We start from the raw sequence: 27254 nt of genomic DNA, 5'->3' as shown, positions 1-27254 counted from the left end.
TCAAAATCTCTGAGGATTATATCCAGTACCTTGTTGAATCTATGCCATGAAAGATTAAGGCAGTTCTGAAGGCAAAAGGGGGTCCAACCTGGTACTAGTAAGGTGTATCTAATAAAGTGACCAGTGAGTATATATATATATATATATATATTTATATACACACACACAGTCAAGTTGATCTATACTACTGTAGTACCAAAATGTAGTACTATAATCGTGGTTATTGGTGATTCATAAAATCAAAAGCTACCACCATTTTATTCATCAAAAATAAGAAAAAAATAAAGGCAAAACAAAATTAATACCTGTGGCTCCTGACAGGTCTTATGAAGTGAAACGTTTTGTCTGTGCAAGAAACTGAGCATTATTTACAGTGCATGTGTGTGTGTGTTGTGTCCCCCATAGGTGTGCTCTCTTCTCTTCTGAAGCTTCACCACGGCCCTCACCTGTGTGCTCCACTGTTTCTCCTGCGAGTCATCCTGGGTTGATCGGCCCTTCCTGCTGCGCCCCCGCACCGTCTCTCCCGCCACCGTCGCCATGACCCGCTCCAAAACCTTTCAGGCCTACCTGCCCCACTGTCATCGCACATACAGCTGCATTCACTGCCGAGCGCACCTGGCCAACCATGACGAGCTCATCTCAAAGGTCAGTGAGGGATTTAAAGTGCCACTATTATGCTTTTTTATCACTGTACAAAAAATCAACATAGAAATTTAGCTAAAGCTGCAATTGCCATCCACATCTTGCCAGGGAAGCACAGCTCTGTGATTAGTAGTAAATCTGTCTTATGTGTAAACTGCAAGAATGCCACAAAGAAGAGACACAGGAAATCAAACAGAGGATTAAAGAGCTGAAGCTGCAATATATATATTATGATATTTTTTTATTTAAATTGATATAAATCTTATATACAAGAACCTTTAACCCAGTTTAGTTTGGATGTTCACACTATCATAAAAACAATAAAACTCATATGTTAAGTGTAAGAAATTCTGCTTGACTTCCTGTTGAAGGGTAATGAAAGACAAGATTCATATGAATGACATTGACATTATTAAATGAGCATAAGCATCTACAACTTCATGGAATAGCAAAATTCATCACAAATGCCAAAGCTCTACTACATGTACACTCACCGGCCACTTTATTAGGTACACCTGTCCAACTGCATGTTAACGCAAATTTCTAATCAGCCAGTCACACGGCAGCGCATGTAGACATGGTCAAGATGATCTGCTGCAGTTCAAACCGAGCATCAGAATGGGGAAGAAAGGTGATTTAAGTGACTTGAAAATGGCATGGTTGTTGGTGCAAGACAGGCTTTTCTGAGTATTTCAGAAACTGCTGATCTACAGGGATTTTCACGCACAACCATCTGTTGCGGCAGTTCTGTGGGTGCAAATGCCTTGTTGATGCCAGAGGTCAGAGGAAAATAGCCAGAATGGTTCGAGCTGATAGAAAGGCAACAGTGACTCAAATAAGCACTCGTTACAACGGAGGTGTGCAGAAGAGCATCTCTGAATGCACAACACGTCCAACCTTGAGGCGGATGGGCTACAGCAGCAGAAGACCACACCGGGTTTTTCTCCTGTCAGCTAAGAACAGGAAACTAAGGCTACAATCGCACAGGCTCACCAAAATTGGACAATAGAAGATTGGAAAAACGTTGCCTGGTCTGATGAGTCTCGATTTCTGCTGCGACATTCAGATGGTAGGGTCAGAATTTGGTGTCAAAAACATGAAAGCATGGATCCATCCTGCCTTGCATCAATGGTTCAGGCTGCTGGTGGTGGTGTAATGGTGTGGGGGATATTTTCTTGGCACACTTTGGGGCCTTTAGTACCAATTGAGCATCGTATCAATGCTACAACCTACCTGAGTATTGTTGCTGACCATGTCCATCCCTTTATGACCACAGTGTACCCATCTTCTGATGGCTACTTCCAGCAGGATAACGCACCATGCCATAAAGTGTTAATCATCTCAGACTGGTTTCTTGAACATGACAATGAGTTCATTGTACTCAAATGGCCTCCACAGTCACCAGAGCTTAATCCAATAGAGCACTTTTGGGATGTGGTGGAGATTCACATCATGGATGTGCAGCCGACAAATCTGAGATGTGATGCTATCATGTCAATATGAAGCAAAATCTTTAAGGAATATTTACAGTACCTTGTTGAATCTATGCCATGAAGGATTAAGGCAGTTCTGAAGGCAACCTGCTACTAGTAAGGTGTACCTAATAAAGTGGCTGATGAGTGTATTTTGAATCCTTTTTTAATCTGCATAAAACAATAAATTAGAGTTATAATGCTGAAAATTTAGCTTTTTATATATATTATATATATTATAAACAGTTCATTCCTTTTATTATATATAAAAACTCTCACTGAGCTGATACGAGAAACTGTGTGGCATTATTAAATGTATTGAAGTACTTTTTCCTTTTTTTAAATTGACCCATTCTCGGATGAATAGTTTAAATCCATATTTATTAGTGCAACCTACTGTATAATCCTGCTGTCGCTGTAACACACACACACACACACACGCACACACACACACACACACACACACACACACACACACACACACACACACACACCACAGACACACACACCTCCCCTGGCACACTTTTAAACCCCATATGGTGCCTATTTGTGAGGTGTGTGCCATTATGTGTGAAATATGTGTCAAGGCTTATTAATAGCACCTGTAATTCACAATGTGAGTGTGCTGCGAATGAGTTTTTGTCTGTTATCGGCAGGCAGAAAGTGGGTCAGTAAGTCACTCCAATGCTCGATGTATGTCACACAATCAAGGATCACAGGAAGCAGGTCATGGTTTGGGCTTTTGTGTGTGGCAAGAGTCACAATAATCACGTCTCTAGATGACATACCCATAATGCAACACAAGTCTGCTGATTGTTTCCGAGTTTTTGGTGGAGCGTTTGTGTGTTTACAGATTGTCCAGATTTGTTTTTGATTTATTCCTTAGTCGTTCGCATGCAAAATAAAGCCAGTGGTTTCTGGCCTCACTTGTTTTTGAGATGGAGAGCTTTGCAGGCAGAACATAATTAAATTTCAATTAGTTTGACTCCCTTTGAATCAAATAAAGGGAGCGACATTGTAATTGTAGCAGCTTTAAAGTAGGTTAATAGTGTTTTGTATAATAGGAGGCTTGTGTTTTTGATATAAACACTAAATCAGGTACAGTGTGAAAAGCGATTAGTTACTTTACATTAAAAACAGTGAGTAAATCTGTTGTAACTTGGAACTATTAAGTTGACTTAACTTCATTTTATAATTATGCACTTAGTTTATTTACTTAATACTTTTAAGGGGTCATGAACTAAATCTGTTTTTTATTTTGTATAGTTCTCTGAGGACACTTACAGTATGATGGTATTAAGATTTTTATATAAAATCATTAAAATTTAGAAGTGATTGACTATTTTCTGTCCTGTTTTTGACCCCTCATCAGAACGCTCTGTTTGAATAGGCGTGGCCGATTGTAGACTCAGAAGTAAACGCCCACTGCTCTGATTGGCTGACTATTTTACATATTAACAAGGTTGAACAGGCAGTGAACTAGAAGTGGGCATGGATCTTTTATGGAGGCGGAGCTTATCCACCTGTGGTTTTAGTCAAATGGCTTTAATAAAAGCTGTTTTCTGAGGAACCACAAAGTTTTGAGCTCTGAAATTTACAGGATGATTTTTTAGTACTGTAAAGGCTCGTACACACCGGGACGCTTTTCGTATGCGTTTATCGTCAGTGTTTTTCAAGATGTTTTTCCAGATTCAAACTTATGCGATTTTCACAGGCGTCGAGCAGAAGAGTCTGCAAAATCACTCCTTGATGTTAGATGGCGCTACACAACTTTAAGCTTCAGACACCCGCTTGTAACACAGACGAAGAAGACAAAGTTGACACGCTTGTTGTTATGGATGGTTCAAGCAGCAGCTCCAGCTCTAGCGATGAAGAAATGTTTATTGTTCACCAGTGCAATAAGCAGCTCCACGTTCATATCGCCTCTGGGTATCTTTTCAATGTGCGCTTGCATTGACAGTTTTGCGCTTGAGCGCCTCCAAGTGCTGTTTACTGTAACTTCGGCAGCTCCGTGCACGTGAACAAAAGTGCCAATCTGATTGGTGGAGAAGGTTTTGACGCAATGCTTATTTTTTTTTTAAAATGATGCTTTTGCGCCTGCCGTTTTGCGCGTTGGTGTGCACAATCACATTGACGCCTTTTTATTTAGTCACGAGGCGTTAAACGTGGACGGAAAACGTGAGCAAAAAATGTCTCGTTGTGCACGGGCCTTAAGTCTTCATTTATCAAAATAGGCAATACATTTTGGTTTCTCACATCATGACCCCTTTAAATAATTTCAATTTCAAAAACTTTATTGTCCATCCACCAGTGATAGAAATGTGTCTTAGATAAGGCTCACATATGCACAATACAAGAAACACACCCACACAACACTACAGCACACAATACAACAGCACACAATAATAAATATCAGGCTTAAAACACAAGTCTGCATTCCTGTGGTTATACCGCGGGGCCAGACCAGATTTCTTGCAGCGCGGGATCAGGTTGTCTAACAATATAGCACTCCCGAGTGCTGATGTTGTTTCAGAACAGCATATCTGTGATTTCCTCATTCTTATTGAGCACCGGTACAGCCAGTGCTCACGACTGTTACACACGATAAACGCATGACCAGTGCTTTCTGCACATGCTTTTTTTCGTACTGTCTGTGTCTTCTGCATAACGGTCCTCAGAGCGGGCTTTACCATGGCAGAGCAAAGTGAAGATGTGCTGTCCTTAAAGTACGTTCAGCTTGCATTAGAAAACGTTAGTTTACTGTTAGGAAACCCACATCAGGCAAGTTTGATTTATGGGAGTCTTTTTCATGGGTCTTTTTCAAAAATTGCCTTTTGCGCGACGTGATAATAAAAAGTTTTACCCTTTAGTAGTCACAAGACTGGAACCTTAAGGTTTAAGGCGCCATTCATGTCTCATCACAAAGGGGCAAACAAAACTGACCTCTAAGCACAAGCTCCTGACAGAACGGTTTGTCCTTATTTAAAATATTAATCGCAGTTGGATATAATTACTATAAGTTTGATGGTTTTTCCTTGTCTGTGGTGTTCTAAAACCAACAACAGCCTGATGGAAGAATCTGGAAAAAACAATGTAATGGATGAGAAGGATCAGAGACAACAAAGTCAACTAACTGTGATTTGTATAGTGTAGCAAAACTTGTTTAAGAAAATTTGATTCAGCATTCGGATAGCTTTGGATACACGTTATATTATAAATGTGAAATTCTTTCACTTTCATTGAGCACCAAAATTAAACACATATTTAAATGTTTTTAATGTATTCATTAATTTGGATTGCTTTTTACTCTGCAGTAATTGAAATTGTTAATACATTGTGGAAAGAAAGAAAGAAAGAAAGAAAGAAAGAAAGAAAGAAAGAAAGAAAGAAAGAAAGAAAGAAAGAAAGAAAGAAAGAAAGAAAGAAAGAAAGAAAGAAAGAAAGAAAGAAGAAAGAAAGAAAGAAAGAAAGAAAGAAAGAAAGAAAGAAAGAAAGAAAACCTTCATTCATCCGATTACTGTACATCCAGCAGATCCAAAATCAAAGCACATTAATGATGTTTGGAACCACATCCATATGGCCAAACAGCTTCAGACGGCTGTAATCACGACCCTGCCCGTTTCACATCAGTACAGGGAAATCTGATCCACCAAGGTCGTAAAGCAGAGGGAATACAATTTTTCTGAAAGATTAGCAGATTGTGCAGCCGCAATACCAGCCAGGAAGTAAAACACACTTCAGCCAATTTAGCATTTATTAGAGTTGAAAAATCAAACATCAGTCAACATAAATCCAGTGATTTATGCATTTAAGAGATTCTACAGGCAAAATAATTAAATAAATTAACATGTGTGTTATAGTATTTTAATGCTATCGAAAGCATTTTAAGTCAATTTTTACTTTTTGTCTTTTCATAACATGCAATTCCAGACAGAAACATCCAAATTTCTGTTTGTTTTATTAGACTTATTTGAATCTGTAAATTGCACATGATTTTTATTATTTTTTTTCAGCCAAATCATTTAAATTATTCAACTTGTCGTCAATAACTGGCAGTTTTAGTTTCATATTTATTTATTTATAACAGTCCAAGGTACCTGCACAAAAACACACTTTAGGGAAATATTATGTACATAATAATATGTTGATTTATCATAGTATATATCTTTAAGGTTTTTGTTTTAAAGGAGACATTTTTTTTCTCATGCACCAAATCAGAAATGTTCACTTCAGTGGTATTTGCACTAAGCTTCATATCTTCATTCCAATCTATAAACCTATCTATAAACCTATAAACATAAAGAAGTTTATTGTTTTTATTCATTTAATTTTCTGTGTATTAGTTTTCAGTGTTTTCGGATGCTTGTAGTGACAAAAAGGGATGAATTCATAGATTATTAGACTTGGTTTTTGCCTGATTTCATTTGTAACCTTTCATTGTGTTTTTTTTCCCCTTTGCAGTCTTTTCAAGGGAGTCAAGGCAGAGCCTACCTCTTCAACTCAGTGTAAGTTCTGTAGTTTGTCCTAGTGTGAAATGTTTCAAATTTATGGCTTGTCACTTTACCACTTTGTGTTGCATACAAAACGGCAAAACAACAAGCCATAAATCTTAAACATTTCAGAATGGTTAGTAATTATGTTAGAAAATATTCTACCTAATTCCTAACTGATCAGATGCACTATGGTTAATGTATTCTATAGACTTTCACTGAAAAGCAACAGCTAAGGAATGTTAGCTATATGCTAAAAATTCTATTAACATGCTAATTCTTCCTTGTGTTGTGCTAAAACATGCTAGTAACAGGTTAACACAAGCTAGCTACATTTTAAACATTTTAGCGACATTCAAATTCATACTAGCAACATGCTAACCATGTGCCAAAAAACATTAGCAACCTGTCAATTATTACCAGCAAACACATATAGTAATAAAATAAACTAATGTGCTAAACATGCAAAAAAGAGTTGGCGAAATGTTAAACATGGTAGATAGGCTATTTATTCAAGTCAGCAATATGCTAATATGTTTTTACAAATCTGATTTTTTGATAGCAACAGGGCAGATATATGCTAACCTGCTAACATGTTTTTTAAAAATCTGAATCCAAACTATGTTAGTCATGTATAAAAAATGCTAGTAACATGCTGATTTATGTTAGCAACTCAAGCTAAAGCATGTTACCATGTGTTAAAACATGCCAACAACATGCTAAACATGTTAGAAACAGTAAAACACGTTACTTACATGTTAATCCATGCTCTCAGCGTTTAAAGTACCATGATAAAAACATGCTAGCAAAATGTAAACATGCTAGCAACATTTAAATTCATTCTTGCAACATGTTAGCTATGTGCCAAAAAACATTAGCAACCTGGTCATTAATACCAGAAAACACATGCACAAATATGATAAACTAATATGCTACACATAAAAAAAGAGTTCATTTTTGATAGCAACAGGGCAGATATATGCTAACCTGCTAACATGTTTTTTAAAAATCTGAATCCAAACTATGTTAGTCATGTATAAAAAATGCTAGTAACATGCTGATTTATGTTAGCAACTCAAGCTGAAGCATGTTACCATATGTTAAAACATGCTAAACATGTTAGAAACTGTAAAACACATTACTAACATGCTAATCCATGCTCGCAGTCTGCATAAAATGCCACACATACAAAAAAAGAGTTCATTTTTAATAGCAACAGGGTAGATACATGCTTACCTGCTAACATGTTTTTTTAAAACAATATGCTAATATGTTTTTACTAATCTGAATCTGCAAACTATGTTAGTCATGTATAATAATGCTAGTAACATGCTGATTTATGTTAGCTGCTCTAGCTGAAACTTGTTACCATGTGTTAAAACATGCTAACAACATGCTTGCAGTTTGCAAAATACCATGATAAAAACATGCTTGTAACATTTAAAAGATGCTAGCAACATTCAAATTCATTCTAGCAACATGTTAGCTATGTGATAAATCATTAGCAACCTGTTAATTAATAGTAACATGCTGGTTTACGTTAGCAACTCAAGCTGAAGCATGTTACCATGCGTTAAAACATGCCAACAACATGCTAAACATGTTAGAAACAGTAAAACACGTTACTAACTTGTTAATCCATGCTCTCAGCGTTTAAAGTACCATGATAAAAACATGCTAGCAACATTAAAATTCATTCTAGCAACATGTTAGCTATGTGCCAAAAGTCTGCATAAAATGCCACACATTCAAAAAAAGAGTTCATTTTTAATAGCAACAGGGTAGATACATGCTTACCTGCTAACATGTTTTTTTAAAACAATATGCTAATATGTTTTTACTAATCTGAATCTGCAAGCTATGTTAGTCATGTATAATAATGCTAGTAACATGCTGATTTATGTTAGCTGCTCTAGCTGAAACTTGTTACCATGTGTTAAAACATGCCAACAACATGCTTGCAGTTTGCAAAATACCATGATAAAAACATGCTTGTAACATTTAAAAGATGCTAGCAACATTCAAATTCATTCTAGCAACATGTTAGCTATGTGATAAATCATTAGCAACCTGTTAATTAATAGTAACATGCTGGTTTACGTTAGCAACTCAAGCTGAAGCATGTTACCATGCGTTAAAACATGCCAACAACATGCTAAACATGTTAGAAACAGTAAAACACGTTACTAACTTGTTAATCCATGCTCTCAGCGTTTAAAGTACCATGATAAAAACATGCTAGCAACATTAAAATTCATTCTAGCAACATGTTAGCTATGTGCCAAAAGTCTGCATAAAATGCTACACATACAAAAAAAGAGTTCATTTTTAATAGCAACAGGGTAGATACATGCTTACCTGCTAACAAGTTTTTTTAAAACAATATGCTAATATGTTTTTACTAATCTGAATCTGCAAGCTATGTTAGTCATGTATAATAATGCTAGTAACATGCTGATTTATGTTAGCTGCTCTAGCTGAAACTTGTTACCATGTGTTAAAACATGCCAACAACATGCTTGCAGTTTGCAAAATACCATGATAAAAACATGCTTGTAACATTTAAAAGATGCTAGCAACATTCAAATTCATTCTAGCAACATGTTAGCTATGTGATAAATCATTAGCAACCTGTTAATTAATAGTAACATGCTGGTTTACGTTAGCAACTCAAGCTGAAGCATGTTACCATGCGTTAAAACATGCCAACAACATGCTAAACATGTTAGAAACAGTAAAACACGTTACTAACTTGTTAATCCATGCTCTCAGCGTTTAAAGTACCATGATAAAAACATGCTAGCAACATTAAAATTCATTCTAGCAACATGTTAGCTATGTGCCAAAAGTCTGCATAAAATGCCACACATACAAAAAAAGAGTTCATTTTTAATAGCAACAGGGTAGATACATGCTTACCTGCTAACATGTTTTTTTAAAACAATATGCTAATATGTTTTTACTAATCTGAATCTGCAAACTATGCTAGTCATGTATAATAATGCTAGTAACATGCTGATTTATGTTAGCTGCTCTAGCTGAAACTTGTTACCATGTGTTAAAACATGCTAACAACATGCTTGCAGTTTGCAAAATACCATGATAAAAACATGCTTGTAACATTTAAAAGATGCTAGCAACATTCAAATTCATTCTAGCAACATGTTAGCTATGTGATAAATCATTAGCAACCTGTTAATTAATAGTAACATGCTGGTTTACGTTAGAAACTCAAGCTGAAGCATGTTACCATGTGTTAAAACATGCTAACAACATGTTAAACGTGTTAGAAACATTAAAACATGTTACTAACATGCTAATTTATGCTCACAGTGTGCAAAGTACCATAATAAAAACATGCTAGCAATATGATATTTCATGTTAGCATGGCCTTAAATCCAGTAAAACACATTTGTCATTTGCTAGCGATGTGCAAACCATGCTACCAACAAAAATAACTACAGTTTTTTTGTTATTTAATTCTCTTGTCATCAATTAGGGTGAATGTGGGCTGTGGTCCAGCAGAGGAGCGGGTCCTGCTGACGGGTCTGCACGCGGTGGCCGACATCTACTGTGAGAACTGTAAAACCACTCTGGGCTGGAAATACGTAAGTTGTGGATCACACCAGAAAAATGGAGATGTTTTGTGTTTTCCTTTCAGTTATAGTTGTTAATAGTGGGAGCTCTGTCGACATTTGATGTTGAAAATTCAACTTTACTGATTAACAAAGTGACTTTAACTGACATTTTACAGACAATACATCACTTTAAACTATTAAAAATGTCAATAAATGTCACTTTTTCGAACTTTTCAAGGTTAAAAGGTGTTTCAAGAAAGATCAAGATCTCATAACGCAATGCAAAAGCATAAATAAATTGGGAAAAATAACGAAATAAAAACATGAATCACAAAATACTGAATATTTTTTATAGTGCAGACTCACACAGTCACTCACAACAGACAGGCACACTCTCATTTTACAGCTTTCTCCCCGCCAGTCCAGATTACTCCTCTACCGTATATTTCACATATGAGGGCTAAAACCCGGACGCAGCTCATCAAGACAGATACTTTAAGTGGCTTTTCTACACTCTTGTGACCTGCTTCCCACGTCACTAATCTACTGCTGACAGCCTCCTGAGTCCCTTGTGCTTTCCAAGACAAAACAGTATTATTAGAGTCGGTTGGCTTTGAATTTTCTTGTCTTCACAGTCTAGCAGATGGCTAATCAGGCAGACGCACTTCAGAAAATGTAAACAAGTTACCTCTCTGTTTAATGTCTGGTAGGGTAATTGGGTAAAACGCTGTACTTTAGAAAAATAAGGCCAGTAAGATTTATTTTTACCTTGATCTAAAGTGGTCATGCTGTAATTTGACAGGAAAGAAATTCACAATTTTACTTAACCCTCATTCATTCATTCATTCATTCATTTTCCTTCGGCTTAGTTCCTTTATTTATCAGGGGTCGACACAGCAGAATGAACCGCCAACTATTCCAGCATTTGTTTTACGCAGTGGATGCCCTTCCAGCCACAACCCAGTACTGGGAAACACCCATACACACTCATTCACACACATACACTACAGCCAATTTAGCTTATTCAATTCACCTATAGTGCATGTCTTTGGGCTGTGGGGAAAACCGGAGCAAGCCGGCGAAAACCCACGCCAACACGGGAGGGGGGCGGGTACATGTAAGCTCCATACAGAAATGCCAACTGACCCAGCCAGGACTCAAACCAGCGACCTTCTTGCTGTGAGGCGACAGTGCTAACCACTGAGTCACCATGCCACCCCCTCTCTTCTCAACTCTCAAAATAACTCAATTTTAAAAGCTGTTCTTTAAAATGTTGTTTATCAAAGTGCACTGGAAAGATTGATCAGATTCCACAGAAATGTTAAGCAGCACATCTGTTTATAATGAGACTGAAAATATATGAAAATGAATGTAAATGCATAATAAAACATGCAACTAGCATGCTTATTCATGTTAGCGCACTGTTATAACATGTTAAAAACCAACAGCTAAAACCTATTAGCCATGATAGCACATAAACATGTTAAAGGCATTTAGCAACATGCTAATTCATGCTAACAAATATTAAAAACATGATTGCAACAGCTAAATCATCTTAGTGTTGTGTTAAAAATGTTAGCCAAAGTGACAAAATATGTTAGTCATGTTTTAAAACATGTTAGAAATGGCAAGTGTTGAACTGAGTTGTTTTGTTCTGAAAAACAAATACTGTTAATGAAGAATGTTAATGTGTTGATTTTCAAGGCGTGTCTTTTAAATACTGATTCATGTCATTGGCCCTATATTTATTAGCCATATTGGAATACTTGGACATCCATATTTGAATACACTCTAAAAAGGGCTGGGTTTTAATTAACCCAAAATTGTGAACAAACCCAACAGTTGAGTTTACAAATGCAATTGGAAAAATTTACCCAATGGTTGGGTTTGTCCATATTTGACCCAATTTAGGTTAACACAACCCAGCATTTTTTTTAAATGTAGATTTAGATAACTTTACACTACATGTTATCAATAACTGAAATGTTTCCTTTGCGTTTTAAAAATAAATTCTTGTTCAAAACAACTGTAATTTTGGGTGTTTACGGAGACACAACAATGATGCCGTTTTCAAAAACGCAGTTGTTATATAAACAAACAGACAAAGTGCAGTAACTGTGACGGTGACTTAATTTTGACAATAGAGTCTCGCTGTTTGATTCGTACTCGTAATCATGACTTCGTGTCCGTGGTGAAACTGTAATTCGTGTTTGTAAAGTACACCCATCGTAAAATTATCAGTCATATACAAAAAGACAAAGAAAACGTTGTATCTGTGTCTGTTCTAATCGCAGATTTTGGAATTGTACCCTCGTAAAATTACGAGTACGCTTCGTTTTCCTTTACGATTTTATAATTACGGATGCGTGAATTTTTTGATTTACGCACGAAATATTTATGACAGTGATTTTATTCCATATTCATGTTTTGGGCTGAATCGTTGCCGTTTAAATGGCCTGTAGAAGCTGGTGCTAGTTTACAGCCCATATAAAGTGAATTATAGTCACAACCAGTGCTTAATTTATAAATGGATATTTTCCGGAACAAAACCAAAAAATAAAAGTTATCGTGACCGACGTCCACCACACAATTTCAGTTTTGACAGTTCTGACATTTCCCAGAACAGGATCCGGCAAGCTCCGGCTCAAATTAAGCACTGGCCACAGTCCTTATCACCCTGCAGCCCAAGAACAGCTACTCACTGAAGCTAAGCAGGGCTGTGCCTGGTCAGTACCTGGATGGGAGACCACATGGGAAAACTAGGTTTCTGTTGGAAGTGGTGTTAGTGAGGTCAGCAGGGGGCACTCAACCTTCAGTCTGTGTGAGTCCTAATGCCCCAGTAAGGTGAAGGGGACACTGTCAGTGAGCGCTGTCTTGGCTCTCTTGGGCCATTAAAAATCCCATGGCACTTCTTGTAAAGAGTAGGAGTGTAACCTCTGTTTCCTTGCCAATTTTTGGACATCATATCATACTTAGTTTCTCATCAAATCTTGACCAATCAAATGCTCTCTAGAATCTGACATGCTCCACCCCCCTCAAGGTGCTTCTCATTTGCTTTTGATTTGATGTGTTTGAGCTCAACCACTCTCACTGGCAGAGCTGTGATAAAAACCAAAGGCTATTGGCTGTTTTCAAAAGGGGAGGGGCAACTCTATGTCCCGCCCTCTCTTAATTTTTCAGTTGATATTGTGAAACAGGGCGGCGTGGTGGCGCAGTGGGTAGCAAGAACAGCAAGAAGGTCGCTGGTTCGAGCCCTTGGCTGGGTCAGTTGGCAATTCTGTGTGGAGTTTGCATGGTCTCCCTGTGTTGGCATGGGTTTCCTCTGGGTGCTTCGGTTTCCCCCACAAGTCCAAACCCATGTGCTATAGGTAAATTGGGTGAGCTAAATTGTCTGTAGTGTATGTATGTTAATGAGAGTGCATGGATGTTTCCCAATGATGGGTTGCAGCTGGAAGGGCATCCGCTGTGTAAAACATATGCTGGATAAGTTGGTGGGTTATTCCACTGTGGCAACCCCTGATTAATAAAGAGACTAAGCCGAAAAGAAAATGAATGAATGGATTACGTCAAACATCGAATAAAAAAAATTCACATTTCCAAGCACTTCACGGGACCTCTTAAGGTGTTATATTTGATTGAAGCACCCAGAAAAGCTCCCCAACAGATGTCCATTATTTTTGGCTTGACATTCTCCTGACCGTTTGTCTCCCTCCCTCTTCTTCTTTCCATTAGGAGCATGCCTTCGAAAGCAGTCAGAAGTACAAGGAGGGCAAATTCATCATCGAGCTGGCCCACATGATCAAGGACAACGGCTGGGACTGAAGAGCCTGAGCTACCCGTGGCCCATAATGCTGGAAACAAGATGAATAATTAGTTTCATTATCTGGCTGTAACTTCCTCCCTGGAAATCGATCTACCTGACACGCACCTCGAAACCTTGAGGATGCCAGGTTCATAGCAGCAGCAGCATCGCAAACCCCCTCTATTCCCGTGTATATGTATGAATACACGTGCGTGACTGAGCGAATGTGTGCCGGCTAGACACCAAGTGTTTGTATCGTGCGAGTTTTTTCCTAATTGATTTAAGGAAGCGCTAGCTGACACAAATTGAGGTTTGCCTTCCTTTGGGGTTGGCCAAGGTCACAGGTTTGTCCCACACTCAGGTTTAACTAATGGCTGGATCCAATGGTAAAAGAAGGGTGAATGATGAACCCGTTTAAGCACGGCACCTTTGAACTCATCTGTGTTTTAAATGAGGGCCAGATTTACTACACAGGGCGAAATGGTGTGTGGCGCTATCTTATAAAAGCACATGAAATAAAGAGCTAATTTTTTTTAGAAATGCAAATCTACCAAGAACAAATTCAGACTGTTCACACTTGTGGTTTGGTTATCTTGGTGTGTTTGAACCGGACCAAAGATGCAAAAATAATAGATTTCCTTTGTGTTCACTTATGCAGAGTTCAGACAGCTTGATTTTAGCCCCGATTTTGACTCGCCGTCAGGTTTTGAGGAATCGCAGACAAATGCCTGAACTCACAGGCAAATCACTGCTAGTTCATGTGAGTAACAATCTTGGCAGTTCGCGGGTCTTTTACTCAGCGTTTTCCCCTTAGCAAAGAAACTTTCCAAAGATGTCTGTTTCTAACTCATTTTGCTGCTTGTAAGTTAAATTTGGGCGCTCAAGTGACCGAGATGTAACCAAGAAAATACGGTCATTTTTCCAAATAAAAGATCGTTCAGACTCAGATAATAAATATAACAGAAATAATTAATGATTTCTTGTGCGGCTCGCTACCAATTCATCCACGGACCGGTACTGGTTCGCGGCCTGGTGGTTGAGGACCACGTTACTATGTGACCTTGCGTTGTTTCCGTATGACTTCTCGCGTGTGTTTGGTTGTGAGACGTAGTTTGCGCACCGAGACAAAGTTGTCTGCAATTCTTCCTATTGTTAAGTTATTCCGTGTGAACCACGCTGTCGCCGATCCATCTTGTGGTGTAAACACAGCAGCGATAGACGCAAGATAGTCATGCAGTGTGAAAACATCTATGACGTGACCACTTAGAAAATCATGCAGTCTGAACTCGGCATTAAGGCTGGTTTATTCTTCTGCATTGAGTGATCGGCGTGACGCACAGCGCCTGCCTTGCGAGTAGTCGTGCATTTATACTTCTGCGTGCTGTTTTTGTTGCTCTGCAACTACACTTCGAAGTGCTAGCTGGCAGTAGGTTTTTATGTTCCTCTGTGTTTAGTTTCTTCACTGGTGTTTTGTTTTTCTGAACGCTTCCTTAATGTACAAGTAGCTCAAACTTGCTCATTCAGAGGCGGGAACCGGCAGATGTGCAGCAACTTTAATCATAAGGTAAACACAAAAGTTTCCATCTGGAGCTCCTTCATAGGACTCCACACTTGTAAACACTTGCTCCATCGGGCGCGTGGCTCTCAACACCACCCACACTCATCCCAGCTACCAAACCAACCAATCACAGAGCTTGCATTCTGCATCATTGTATGCATGCATGGTGTAGTTACATTTTTTGAGTGGTGCGTGTCGTTGTCAGCCACGGCGAAGGCTATGCAACCGTGCGAAGGTTGCACCGACCATACGTGTGCGCTTGGCGCAGAAGTACAAACCAGCCTTTAGTGTTCACAATGTCAGTCGTTAAGACTAAATCTGTAGCTGTAGCAACACAAAAAAGAATGCCTTTATGAAATATATTTTTAAACAGAGCTAGTTTTATATGCATACATGTGATGGTGATAGTTGATGAAATGTAAGCAAAAACAGTGTCAGGAATACCTCCGTCACACACAAATGAAGATTTACGATGAGGCATTTATGACACCTATATTGAACTGTAATAGGCAACATTGTGACTATGATGAGAAAAAAGTATGCTTGAAAAATCTGTCAAAAAAAAAAAAGAACTGCACTATCAGAGCAATCACACCATGTTTCTTTATCAAACCTAACATGATAAGTGTGAGAACACACCCTATGTTTACTCCATTCCTCATCCACAAAAAGCGCAAAATTGTTTGACATGCTTTTTTTCATCATTAAATAATGGCGCAAATACTAGTAAACTGAGTACCGCAAACCTTAGTAAATCATGTTGCATCATTATTTTAAAGGGCTATATGTGGAATTCAGAAATATAGTTAATAGCATCACCGGTGGTCGTTAAATGAACTGCAGCAGTAACTTATTCTGGCTCTTTTACACTGACCACTTCAGTATAGTACAGTACAGTACGGTACACATTTACGTTTCCACTGTCAAAAGTGACCAAACTAAGGTAACACTTTAGGTCACAATTCACAGTGTTAACAAACCACTAACTAACGCTACTAGCTTAATAAACTACTAATTAGCATTTTATTAGTAGTTAGTAAGATAGAAGTTGGGTTTAAGGATGTAGAATAAGATCATACTTTATAAGTACTAATGAACAGTTACTATCGTAATAATAGGCAGGTAATGAGCCCGTTGTTAATAGCATGAATTGTGACCTAAACTAAAGTGTTACCTAATAATGAACTGTACCGTACCACTTTTTGGGGACCCTTTTGTAAGGAAGCTTAGCACAACATTATGGCACCAAAAGAGTGGAGCTAGACTCACTGCTGAATGTTTATTGGTTTACGAAGAATTGTCATCCATGCATGCAACAACATTTAAAATGCGCCATTTTAAATACACGGCTAAAACGCAACATTGCAATTCAATGATGATGGACAGCAATGAACCAAGGTCAACCTGAGCTTGAACAAAGCAAGACAAGAATATGCTGTGTGTGTTTTGTTGTTGTTTATGGCATCATTGACATGTTGCGAGCATTTGCGGCGCATCTAGATTTGAAATAATGAACTTAAGTGCACCAAAAATGTGATATGTGAATGGCGAGAATGATGGGAATCGCAACTTCTGGCATACACCACACATACCAAGTACAGGTACTGCTGTCACTGGAAAGTAAGCCTGATTAGACCTACCCATACCAAACCGTACTGTATACTGTACTGAATAGTAAGAAACAATCATTATTATGTAAATGTGCTTCACTGTTTCCTCTCAAAAACATAATAAAACACAAAAACGTAACTGTAGTGAGAAAACAATAGTTCAGAAAGCATCCCTGATAGCACATGTACATCACAGAGACGTCTATTGGTTGTGTGTTTACATCTCGAAGATGTATTTATTACATCTGCGTTATGTCTATTAGATGTCTTTTTAGATGTTAAATAGACGTGTAGAAAATGTCTTAAGATGTTTAGGATTTAGAACGTTTGTTAAATAGACCTTTTAATGACATTTATCAGATCTTCGTATATAGCAGATGGTATCCAAACCAAACGATCTATAACCCTTTTGTACTGTTGGGGATGTTTTCATCCACTCTGGGGTGATTTTGAGTCTTAATTTGGCCCTAACGTTTTCTGTGTTTCAGCCAGCAGAATGATTTTTGGTGACAAATCCTGTTTTGACACATATTTTAGAAAATGCTTTGAATTAAAAAAAAAAAAACGATACACTCTGGGCAAATGTACTACCCTTTTCTTATGTTTGAGATGAAAACATCCACTGAATTAAACTGTTGTAAAAATGCATCAGATTAATATATTTTGGATAAATCTGTTAATCAACCTCTGTCCTGATCAAAACTACTAAACTGCGTTAAAAATTACAGAAACTCTTTAATTGACAAAATTCATAAATGATGTCACCGTATTGGTGAACAAACACACACAAATTGTTGTATTTTCAATGTAAAAGTAATTGTGGACTGGATTTTTTGTTTTACTTTTATCACAGTCTTGGACATGTGAAACAACATTGCCTTTGCATTGTTTTTGATTGATTTTCATTTTTTTCTCCCTAGTTTACTGTTGGTGGTTGTTTTTGCCCCATTGATCTCCATTATAACCACCTTTTTGATTGCAAAACCATGACACCATATAATCATGCATTTTTAATTGTGGTTTTCCCTGTTGTAAAGAGGTCAGATTTCTACTGTTGATCATCAGTTGGCACCATTAACCCTTTAGATAGGCCAGTGCAAATTAAAAAAAGCTTAATTTCTGGATTTATATGGAGTATAACAGCAAATTAAAGTGTGTCTATGTGTGTCTGTGAGTGTGTGAGAGTGACCTCTGCGCACTTACCTTGATGTGTCTGAGAAAAATCTAAATATGCATCTCAGTTCTCAGAACTACATGGAGTAAACAAAAACAAAGACTGTGTATTTATGCACCATCAACTGTGGTTATAATGGAAGTCAATGATCAAAAATAGCCACCAACAGTAAATAAGAAAAAAATCAATAGAAATGTGGCCTATTTTGAAGCCAGACCTAGCAGAATTTCGATGAATTGCAGTTTCAGTTACTTTAGTATTTGCTTGATGAGGGAGAGCGCGGGAGGTTGCCGCTTGGATAAAAGGTAAAAAAAACAGTCCACAATTACAACAATTAATTAAATAATTAATTGTAAACAATTAAATAATTGAAAATAATTAAAGGCAACGCAGTGGCGCAATAGGTAATGCTGTCGCCTCACAGCGAGAAGGTCGCTGGTTTGAGCCTCGGCTAGGTCAGTTGGCATTTCTGTGTGGAGTTTGCATGTTCTCCCTGCGTTCACATGGGTTTCCTCTGGGTGCTCCGGTTTCCCCCACAGTCCAAAGACATGCAGTACAGGTGAATTGGGTAAGCTAAATTGTCCGTAGTGTGAATGAAAGTGTATGGATGTTGGAAGTTGGCGGTTCATTCCGCTGTGGTGACCCCGGATTAAAAAAGGGACTAAGCCAAAAAGAAAATGAATGCATGAAAATAATTAAAAACTATTTAATTAAAAACAATTTAGTATTTTTGATCAGGACTGAGGTTGATTAACAGATTTGTGCAAAAAAAATTGAAAAAAGATAATAATCTGATATATTTTACAGCAGTTTAATTCAGTGGACGTTTTCATCCCGGATATAACAAAAGAGTAGTACATTTATACAGTGCGCAAGGGTTAAATTATGTCTTGCAGATGTACGTGTGCTATCCGGGACCTGATCATTATGGTATGAATATATGTTGGTAAATAGGCAACAACACATTTCATTCCACAAGCTGCTTACACATAAATATATAACAAACTCTGAAAGAGAAACGCAATAAGCTGCAAAAATAACTCACGCCTTTCCATCACTGCGTGTCTTCACACTATAGTTTTTCTTAACGCCAATTTTTGACAATGTTTGTGCTGGCGCAAGCTGTTAGTAAATCTGGCCCTAAAACGTAAGCGTCGTCCATTTTGTTTTTTCCTTTTTTTCTTTAATTCTCTCACTTGCATGTTGTTTATTTATACATCTATTTATTGATCTGCTCATTTTGACGTTTGTTTTAGGGACGTTACGCCTATGATAAATCGTAGCAACCACAGTGGTCTTACTTTTGACCTCATATAGCGGAAGTAGCAGCGTTTAATAGAGGTTAATGTGTACATTTCCTCTCCAGATTGTGATCTGTCTCCTTTTGAATGTGATCATGGAGTTAATGAGGCATTTATATGCCATTTATAGTGCACAGGTCGCGTACGTTAGCTGGAGCCGAGTCGTCAGCCCAAGAAAAGGGAACTGAGGGCTTTTTACAGCCTGTGATGTTCCCGCAATCAAACCACAAATCAAGTGGTAAACCAGACTCTTTTTTTTTTTCTTTTTTTTTAGGGATTGACAGCTAGTAAATATGGCCGCTGAATGAGGTCATCCAAGAGGGGCTTGTAAATAAAAAGCCTAGGCACAACCAAAGACTCTCATTAACTATACGCTGACCAAACCGAGCTCGAGTTTCTGATTTTAGTCATGTCGTTGTGTTTCATTTGGTTCAGTTGTATTGTGATGTCATTGATTTAGGTGTTGTTGATGTTAATGTATAATGTCTTATGCTATTGAGTGTGCATTTATGATCAGTCATCTTGTATTGTTTTAGCACTCAATCTGTGTATTTATTGTTTTGTGGGACCGCTTCACCTATTCCAATGTTTTTTTTGGATGTGTGAGGAATTTGGAATCAGTATATTTTCATCTGATATCAATAAAGCTCTCATTTTACGAATGAGGTTTTGATTTTGATCTTCATTGGGAAGATATTTAGGTGTTTAATCAAAAGGTTTTGGGTTGGTAACATTTAAGTAGTGAACCATTTCTTGTGCAGCATTTATTATTAATTAAAATATGAATTAAAAGTGAAAAAATATTTATATTAAAGTTATTTAACTTGTTTGTTAATTAAATCCCATTTTGTTGTTTAATTCAATTTAATTCATCTTTATTTCTGTAGCGCTTCTAAATCGTAGATTGTGTCAAAGCAGCTTAACATAGAAGTTCTACAGTAAACTGTAACTGCGTCAGTCCAGTTTTCAGAGTTAAAGTTCAGTTCAGTTTACTTTGGTTTAATTTTCACTGAAGCGCAAATCCACTCTGCGCAGCTTCACAAGCCCCAAACCAAGCAAGGCAGGGCAACAGTGGCGAGGAACAAAACTTCACCAATTGAAGGGGTAAAAAAAACCTCAAGAGAATCCAGGCTCAGTTGGGCACGACCATTTCTCCTCTGGCCAAACTTCTTGTGCAGAGCTGCAGTTTAGGCGCTGGAGGCTGGAAAACGCTGGACGTCCATTATGGAGAGCTGCAGGTGTGAGTAGGTCACCGGCGGGTGTGTTTAGGCTGGCCCACGTGATCAATGCGAAGACTCATCTGTCACTGGGTCTTTCGGGAATCAGTCTCATGCTCTCCGCTCCTCCATGAACACCACAGCATCTGCTCAGGATACGGCCTGGTCCAGGATTATGGATACCTTGGCATCGTTTCTTCACAGGTTCGGATTACATCAATGGCGCTGCATAATCCCTAAGGGCCTCGGGATGAGTATCCCCAAGTGGAAATAGAGAATAAAGAAAATGTATTATTACTTAATTAAAAGGTTTTGGGTTGGTAACTTTTAAGATGTGAACCTTTTTATGCGCTCAATACATTTATTACATAAAATATTTATTATTAGCGAAAAATATATTAATTATTTAAAAAAATAACTTCATTTTGAAATATTGGCAAAATTTTAATATACAATAACGTGTTTTAAATGCAAAATAAATAAAAATAAAAATGTAAATTATGTATATTTTTATTTTATTAATCTTTTTTGCAATTTAATAATAGTAATAATAGAGTAATTCTGATGTAATTATAATTTACTGATATACATTATGTTACATGTAGCTCTATCAAAATACTACAAATCTAAATGTATTCACATTCACACAAGATTTGGGCCAGATGTCAAATGTAGTAGTTGGCCCAGATGTTAAAAATTTATATGTGGGCCACGTTTGACCTATCTTGACCCACATATAAACAATTTTTGAGTAAAAAAAAAGATCGCTTTGAGAAAAAAAGCATGTCCATAGCGTGCCTAAAGCAAAATGCTTTATGGTTTTGTAAATTTAATTGCAGTCGTAACACACACACATCTGGGACAGTTCTGGGTTATTAACTTGGCTGAGATTTGGCCCAGATATGGTCCATGTCTGGCCCTTGTCTGGAATCCAGACTTGGTCCAGTCATGTTCCGTAATTAATTCACTGCAACATGTGGGCCAAGCAAAAGCTGATTGTGTGGGCCAGAGAAATTTTGCTTTGTGGGTCGTAAATAATATTGTTTTTGAAGCATACTGTAAGTGTTCAACTATTATAACATGTAAATCTCTTTGTTAATGAATGCAGCATATACTGTATAGTCAATTGATAAGCTTTAATAAATACTGTAGTATACGTTAATGTACAGTAAACTGTGGTGTATAGTGTAATAGCCTGTAGTTGCAGAAAACTAAAATATTGGGTCATTTGTTTATTACTATGGCTATTGCATTACTTTTAGCAGCTATGGCATTACCACAACAAATGAATGGGAAGTTCTGTATATATGCTTCAAAAACATTACAGCTTTTACTATAAATCGCTGCAGTATGTGTGTGTCTTGTTCAGAGGGATATGGTTTAATGTGGGACATCTTTAGACCCTCCTCAAAGACACAGCACATGATGGATACTAAGCTTCTTGCAGGCCAAACCCACTGGATCTAAAAATAAACGCGATATCCATCTCGGACAGACAGAGAGTGAGTGTGTGTGTTTGTATGTGTGTGTGACAGCAAAAACACATCTAACTTAAGAAAAACCACATCAACGGTCCCAATATAGAGCACTACTCTGAGATTAAATGACATTATATGTCACATGATGCCACGCTAAAGACGATTTATACAATGTACTCTCGTGTGTTTTAAACGCATATGAGAGAAAATATATAAGAGTCTGTGGATTAGAGATAATCTCCGCACTGCTTTCAGATTATATTTTTACCCGGTGCCCTCATCATCCACACGTGTGCATGTGTGTGATTTCTTGGGCTCGGATTATTCCCGAGCTGTGTACAAACAGACTCGGTGTTGCCTGGCATCAAGCCTTCCTGTTGTAGATAAAGAGATCACGAGGGAATCTCATTCACTGTTTGTGGAAAATCTGACAACAACTGTTACAGAAGAGTTCATAGGTTGTAATATCATGGCATGGCTCTATTTAACTCGACTTTTAAACAGCTAGACTTATAGAAACGTTAACTGTAATAGATAATTGCTAGCATGTTGCATGTTCTAGCATGTCCAAGCTTTTTAGTGCTTCGCTAAGGTGATTGTCAAGCATGTTTTAGGAAGTACTAACATGTTTTAAACATGTTATGAGTTATGTTTTACCAAGATGTTGGCATGTTTGTTTGTTCACAATTTGCTAGCTTTTTAACAGTAGCATATGTAAACAATTGATAGGGTTATTTAGAATAATGCTTGCATTCTTTAACACATTGCTAGCTCTTTAAGTTTTAGCAAGCTGTTAGCATGTTTAAAAATATTAGTTTAAACATGGAATGTTTGCAATTGTTTCAGCAAATTGCTAGGTTTATTTAGCATAATGCTTACATTTTTAACAGATTGACAACTTGCTCACTTGCGGCAAGTTGTTTATATGCTTAGTCACATTTTAACATGGTGCTAGCATGTTTCAGAGTGCATGTTTCAATAAGTTAAGTGTTTATGAAGCTTCACCAAGTTGCCAGTGTATGTTTTTTAACATGTTGCTAGGTGTTTTTAGCATGTTTAATGTTTACATTGTTAGCATTTTATTCACATTTACTATATTTTTTATACAAATTATATTTAAAATGGAAAACTATAGGCCTCACGGTGGTGCAGTGGGTAGCACGGTTGCCTCACATTAAGAAGGTCGTTGGTTCAATCCTTGGCTGGGCATTTCTGTGTGGAGTTTGCATGTTCTCCCCGTGTTCGTGTGGGTTTCCTCTGGGTGCTCTGGTTCCATAAGTCCAAAGACATGCGCTACATGTGAATTGGGTAAGTGAGTGTGTATGGATGTTTCCCAGTGATGGGTTGCAGCTGGAAGGGCATCCGCTGCGTGAAACATATCGTTCTAATGAACGATAATTCCCTTTTAGGGTCAGTTTATATACAACAGCATCAATAGGTATGCAAAGCACAACATATCTCATTATTTATAATGTCAGCCAAGTTCAGAATTAAAAGTCAAGCAACATATTTATGTTCCCTTCCAATCAACACTATAATTCAGCACTGAAAAGTTAGCTGTTTAAGTCAAATATAGGATTTGGGTTTTCTCTGGGACTCAGATGAGGTGGGGTAGGGGTAATCAGAAAGGCCAGAGGCTGTGGTCTGGGGGAAGGGGTTTATTGGGGTAATTATATGCTCCCTCACAGCGGCAGATGGTTTAGGAGGAGGACTGAGAGGGAGACTGATGTAAGGAACAAAGACTAGACACAAGAAATCACAAAGATTAATTCTTTTGCTTGCTTTCTTTCTCTCTCTATTTACTTGAATTTAAATTTAAAACGACAATATGAAAGGTGAGTCTGGTGAATTGATAGTGTCTTGTGTTATTTTGAAATAATTGTTCTTTGCTCTAATGTAAATTAAAAAGCTTCTCAAAAGTCAAATTCAAAGTCTCTCTGACTATACTAAAATGTGTTTAGGTCTATATTTAAGATTAATATGTTTGAATAGTTTAACAGTATTTGTTTAAAAGTAAAACTAAGGTAAGGGATTACTTTTTAGGTAATTTAATTACAGTTACTTATAATACACTTGCCTAAATACTGTAGATAAATGAAACAGTTCTGTATGAATTAGTTCAGAGAAGCAGCATAACATATATTTTGCTGACATATTCTTTCAACTAAAACAGAACATTTCTTACTTTTCAAGACCAAATTGAAATTATTCATTCATTTTGGCTTAGTCCGTTTATTTATCCGGGGTCGCCACAGTGGAATGAACCACCAACTTATCCAGCACATGTTTTATGCTGCGCATGACCTTACAGCCGCAATCCATCTCTGGAGAGACATCCATACACACTCACTCACACACTATGGACAATTTAGCCTTCCCAATTCACCTGTACCGCGTGTCTTTGGACTGTGGGGTAAACCAGAGCACCCGGAGGAAACTCACGCAACTTCACACAGAAGCGCAACTGACCCAGCCGAGGCTCGAACCAGCAACCTTCTTGCTGTGAGGCAACAGCACTACCTACTGCGCCACTGCATCGCCAAATTGAAATGAACTGAGAACTTAGTTCATGACGATATAAGGTATAAATTTATAAGGTATAATTTCTCATTTTAATTTATTTAATTTTTTTAGATACTAAAGAAGGTTTTATTTGTCTGATGATCGCCATATGCTTAAGAAACAATTAAATGGTTTAGAAAGGTATGGTTTGAAATAACGTGTCATTCATTCATTCCTTTTCATTCGCTTTTCCGGACCGGTTCGCGGGGGCAGCAGTCTCAGGGGAGAACCCAGACTTCCCTCTCCCCAGACACTTCCTCCAGCTTCTCCAGGGGGATCCCGAGGTGTTCCTAGGCCAGCCGAGAGACATAGTCCCTCCAGCATGTCCTGTGTCTTCCCTGAGGCCTCCTCCCGGTGGGACAATTTTAATGATGTAATTAGTACTTAATTACATTTTAAACACTGATTGTACAAATAAAATCACATTCAGATTATTAGTTATCATATTTTCATTTTAGCTGTATTTCACAGACAATATTGTATTATAATAATTAATTTATATAATTACTCATTCATTCATTCATTTTCCTTCGGCTTAGTCTTTATATTCATCAGGGGTTGCCACAGTGGAATGAACCGCCAACTTATCCAGCATGTTTTAAGCAGCTGATGCCCTTCCAGCCGCAACCCAGTGGTTATTCTGCAGTACTTGCATTCACACACATACACTACCACCAATAGACGAATTACCATGTTTGTAAGACAAAATGGCCAATCATCCAGCCCCAAATATACAACTATCTCATTGAAACTCCAAGTGATTTCACAAGAGAGAAGTTAAAGGCCTACAAGTCTTTGGACGCCTACAATTTTGTTCTGTTTGGTCATGTGCAAGAAATAATGCTCCATGATCACCAGATTCAAAATTTTGTAGTGCTAAAACCGAGGTTCTGCCTAGCCAAAGACAAGGAAAGAAGACGGAGCTATACAAGGCCTGGGTAATCATCAACAAGTAAAACCACTGCATTCTGACAGCGAACTGCACCTGTACGGCAGGGTATGTGAACTTACATTTTTACATTTCATTCGAAGCATTCAGTATCCGCAGTTTAATTCACCATATGAACTGTTTTTTGCTAAAATCATTGCTGCAATCAAACACGAGTAATGTGTATGATTCAGGTTAGCGTGAACTTACCTGATATACTATAAGAACTGCAGAGTCAAGCATTATTAATTAGGTCCTCACTCCATTCAGCTCCCTTTTAATCAAAGACGTCTGCGGTTGGCATTAAAAGCAGTGTTTGGCATCCTACTGCACAACACGACATGTTTGCTATTGCAACCAATCTCTTTTTGCAACCGGGAACCTGTGTGACGTCATGTGTGACGTAGGTTGGTAATTCCTCTATTTAGTTTATTCAATTTACCAGTACTGCATGTCTTTGGACTGTGGGGGAAACCTAAACCTGAAACCTGATGCTAACTCCTCACAGAAATGCCAATTGATCCAGCCAGGGCTCGAACCAGTGACCTTCTTGCTGTGAGGTGACGGTGCTAACCACTGAGCCACCGTGACGCCCATATCATTTAAAAAATATATATCATTTAAATTTGGAATTTGTCAAAATTATGTTAATGTAGTTGAAAAATATTTTAAAACTTTCTGCTTAAATTAGGGGTGACGCAATGGGTAGCTTTGTCGCCTCACAGCAAGAAGGTCGCTGGTTCGAGCCTCGGCTGGGCCAATTGGCTATTTCTGTGTGGAGTTTGCATGTTCTCCCCATGTTGGCGTGGGTTTCCTTCGGGTACTCGGTTTCCCCCACAGTCCAAAGACATGTGCTATAGGTGAATCGAGTAGGCAAAATTGTCAGTAGTGTATGTGTGTAAATGAGAGAGGGTGTTTCCCAGTGATGGGTTAAAGCTGAAAGGGCATCGGCTGTGTAAAACATATACTGGATAAGTTGGCGGTTCATTCCGCTGTGGTGACCCCTGATGAATAAAGGGACTAAGCCGATAATAAAATGAATGAATGAACTTTCTGCGTAATTGAATGTTACTTGACACTATTTTGAATGACATCATATTTACTAGCAAAAAGTAAACGCCTGAAAATGTTCACGTTTCTACAGTGTATGTTAAAACTAATGGCCACAAAGAAATGGCCCTCGGTAAAACTCCAGTTATAAATGACATCTCCCAGTGATTTACAAAAGGTCATGTTTTTTTGGAATGTCATTGGCCTCTGCACTTGCTGGTTCAGTTTGGGCCATTAATCTGAGCCTGGCCAGGTTAAACCCATTAGACCAGCAGACGCTCGGCACCATCTGCACTGAGCTTAGAGAGAATAAAGCCAATGAAGAAGACTGAGGGACCCTGGCCAATCAGTGTGTGTGTGTGTGTGTGTTTGTTTGTGTGTCTGTGCGCGCG

General features: G+C 37.9%; 1 protein-coding gene across 1 annotated transcript in view; it reads left to right on the top strand.

The window, feature by feature from the left end:
* The window catches only part of ypel2a (yippee-like 2a), a 32549-nt gene extending 13650 nt beyond the window's left edge, over window positions 1-18899 (top strand). Inside the window, exons 2-5 of the mRNA XM_056467592.1 lie at window positions 406-645; window positions 6576-6619; window positions 10104-10212; window positions 13915-18899. Of these exons, the coding sequence (XP_056323567.1) occupies window positions 538-645; window positions 6576-6619; window positions 10104-10212; window positions 13915-14004 (351 nt within the window). The 5' untranslated portion in view covers window positions 406-537 and the 3' untranslated portion in view covers window positions 14005-18899. The remainder of the gene's footprint in view (window positions 1-405; window positions 646-6575; window positions 6620-10103; window positions 10213-13914) is intronic.
* The last annotated feature ends 8355 nt before the right edge of the window (window positions 18900-27254 follow it).

This window comes from Danio aesculapii, chromosome 10, assembly GCF_903798145.1.
Source record: "Danio aesculapii chromosome 10, fDanAes4.1, whole genome shotgun sequence".
In the NCBI taxonomy this organism is placed as follows: domain Eukaryota; kingdom Metazoa; phylum Chordata; class Actinopteri; order Cypriniformes; family Danionidae; genus Danio; species Danio aesculapii.
The sequence above is the reverse complement of the archived record's forward strand: the minus strand, read 5'-3'. Positions and strand labels throughout refer to the sequence as shown.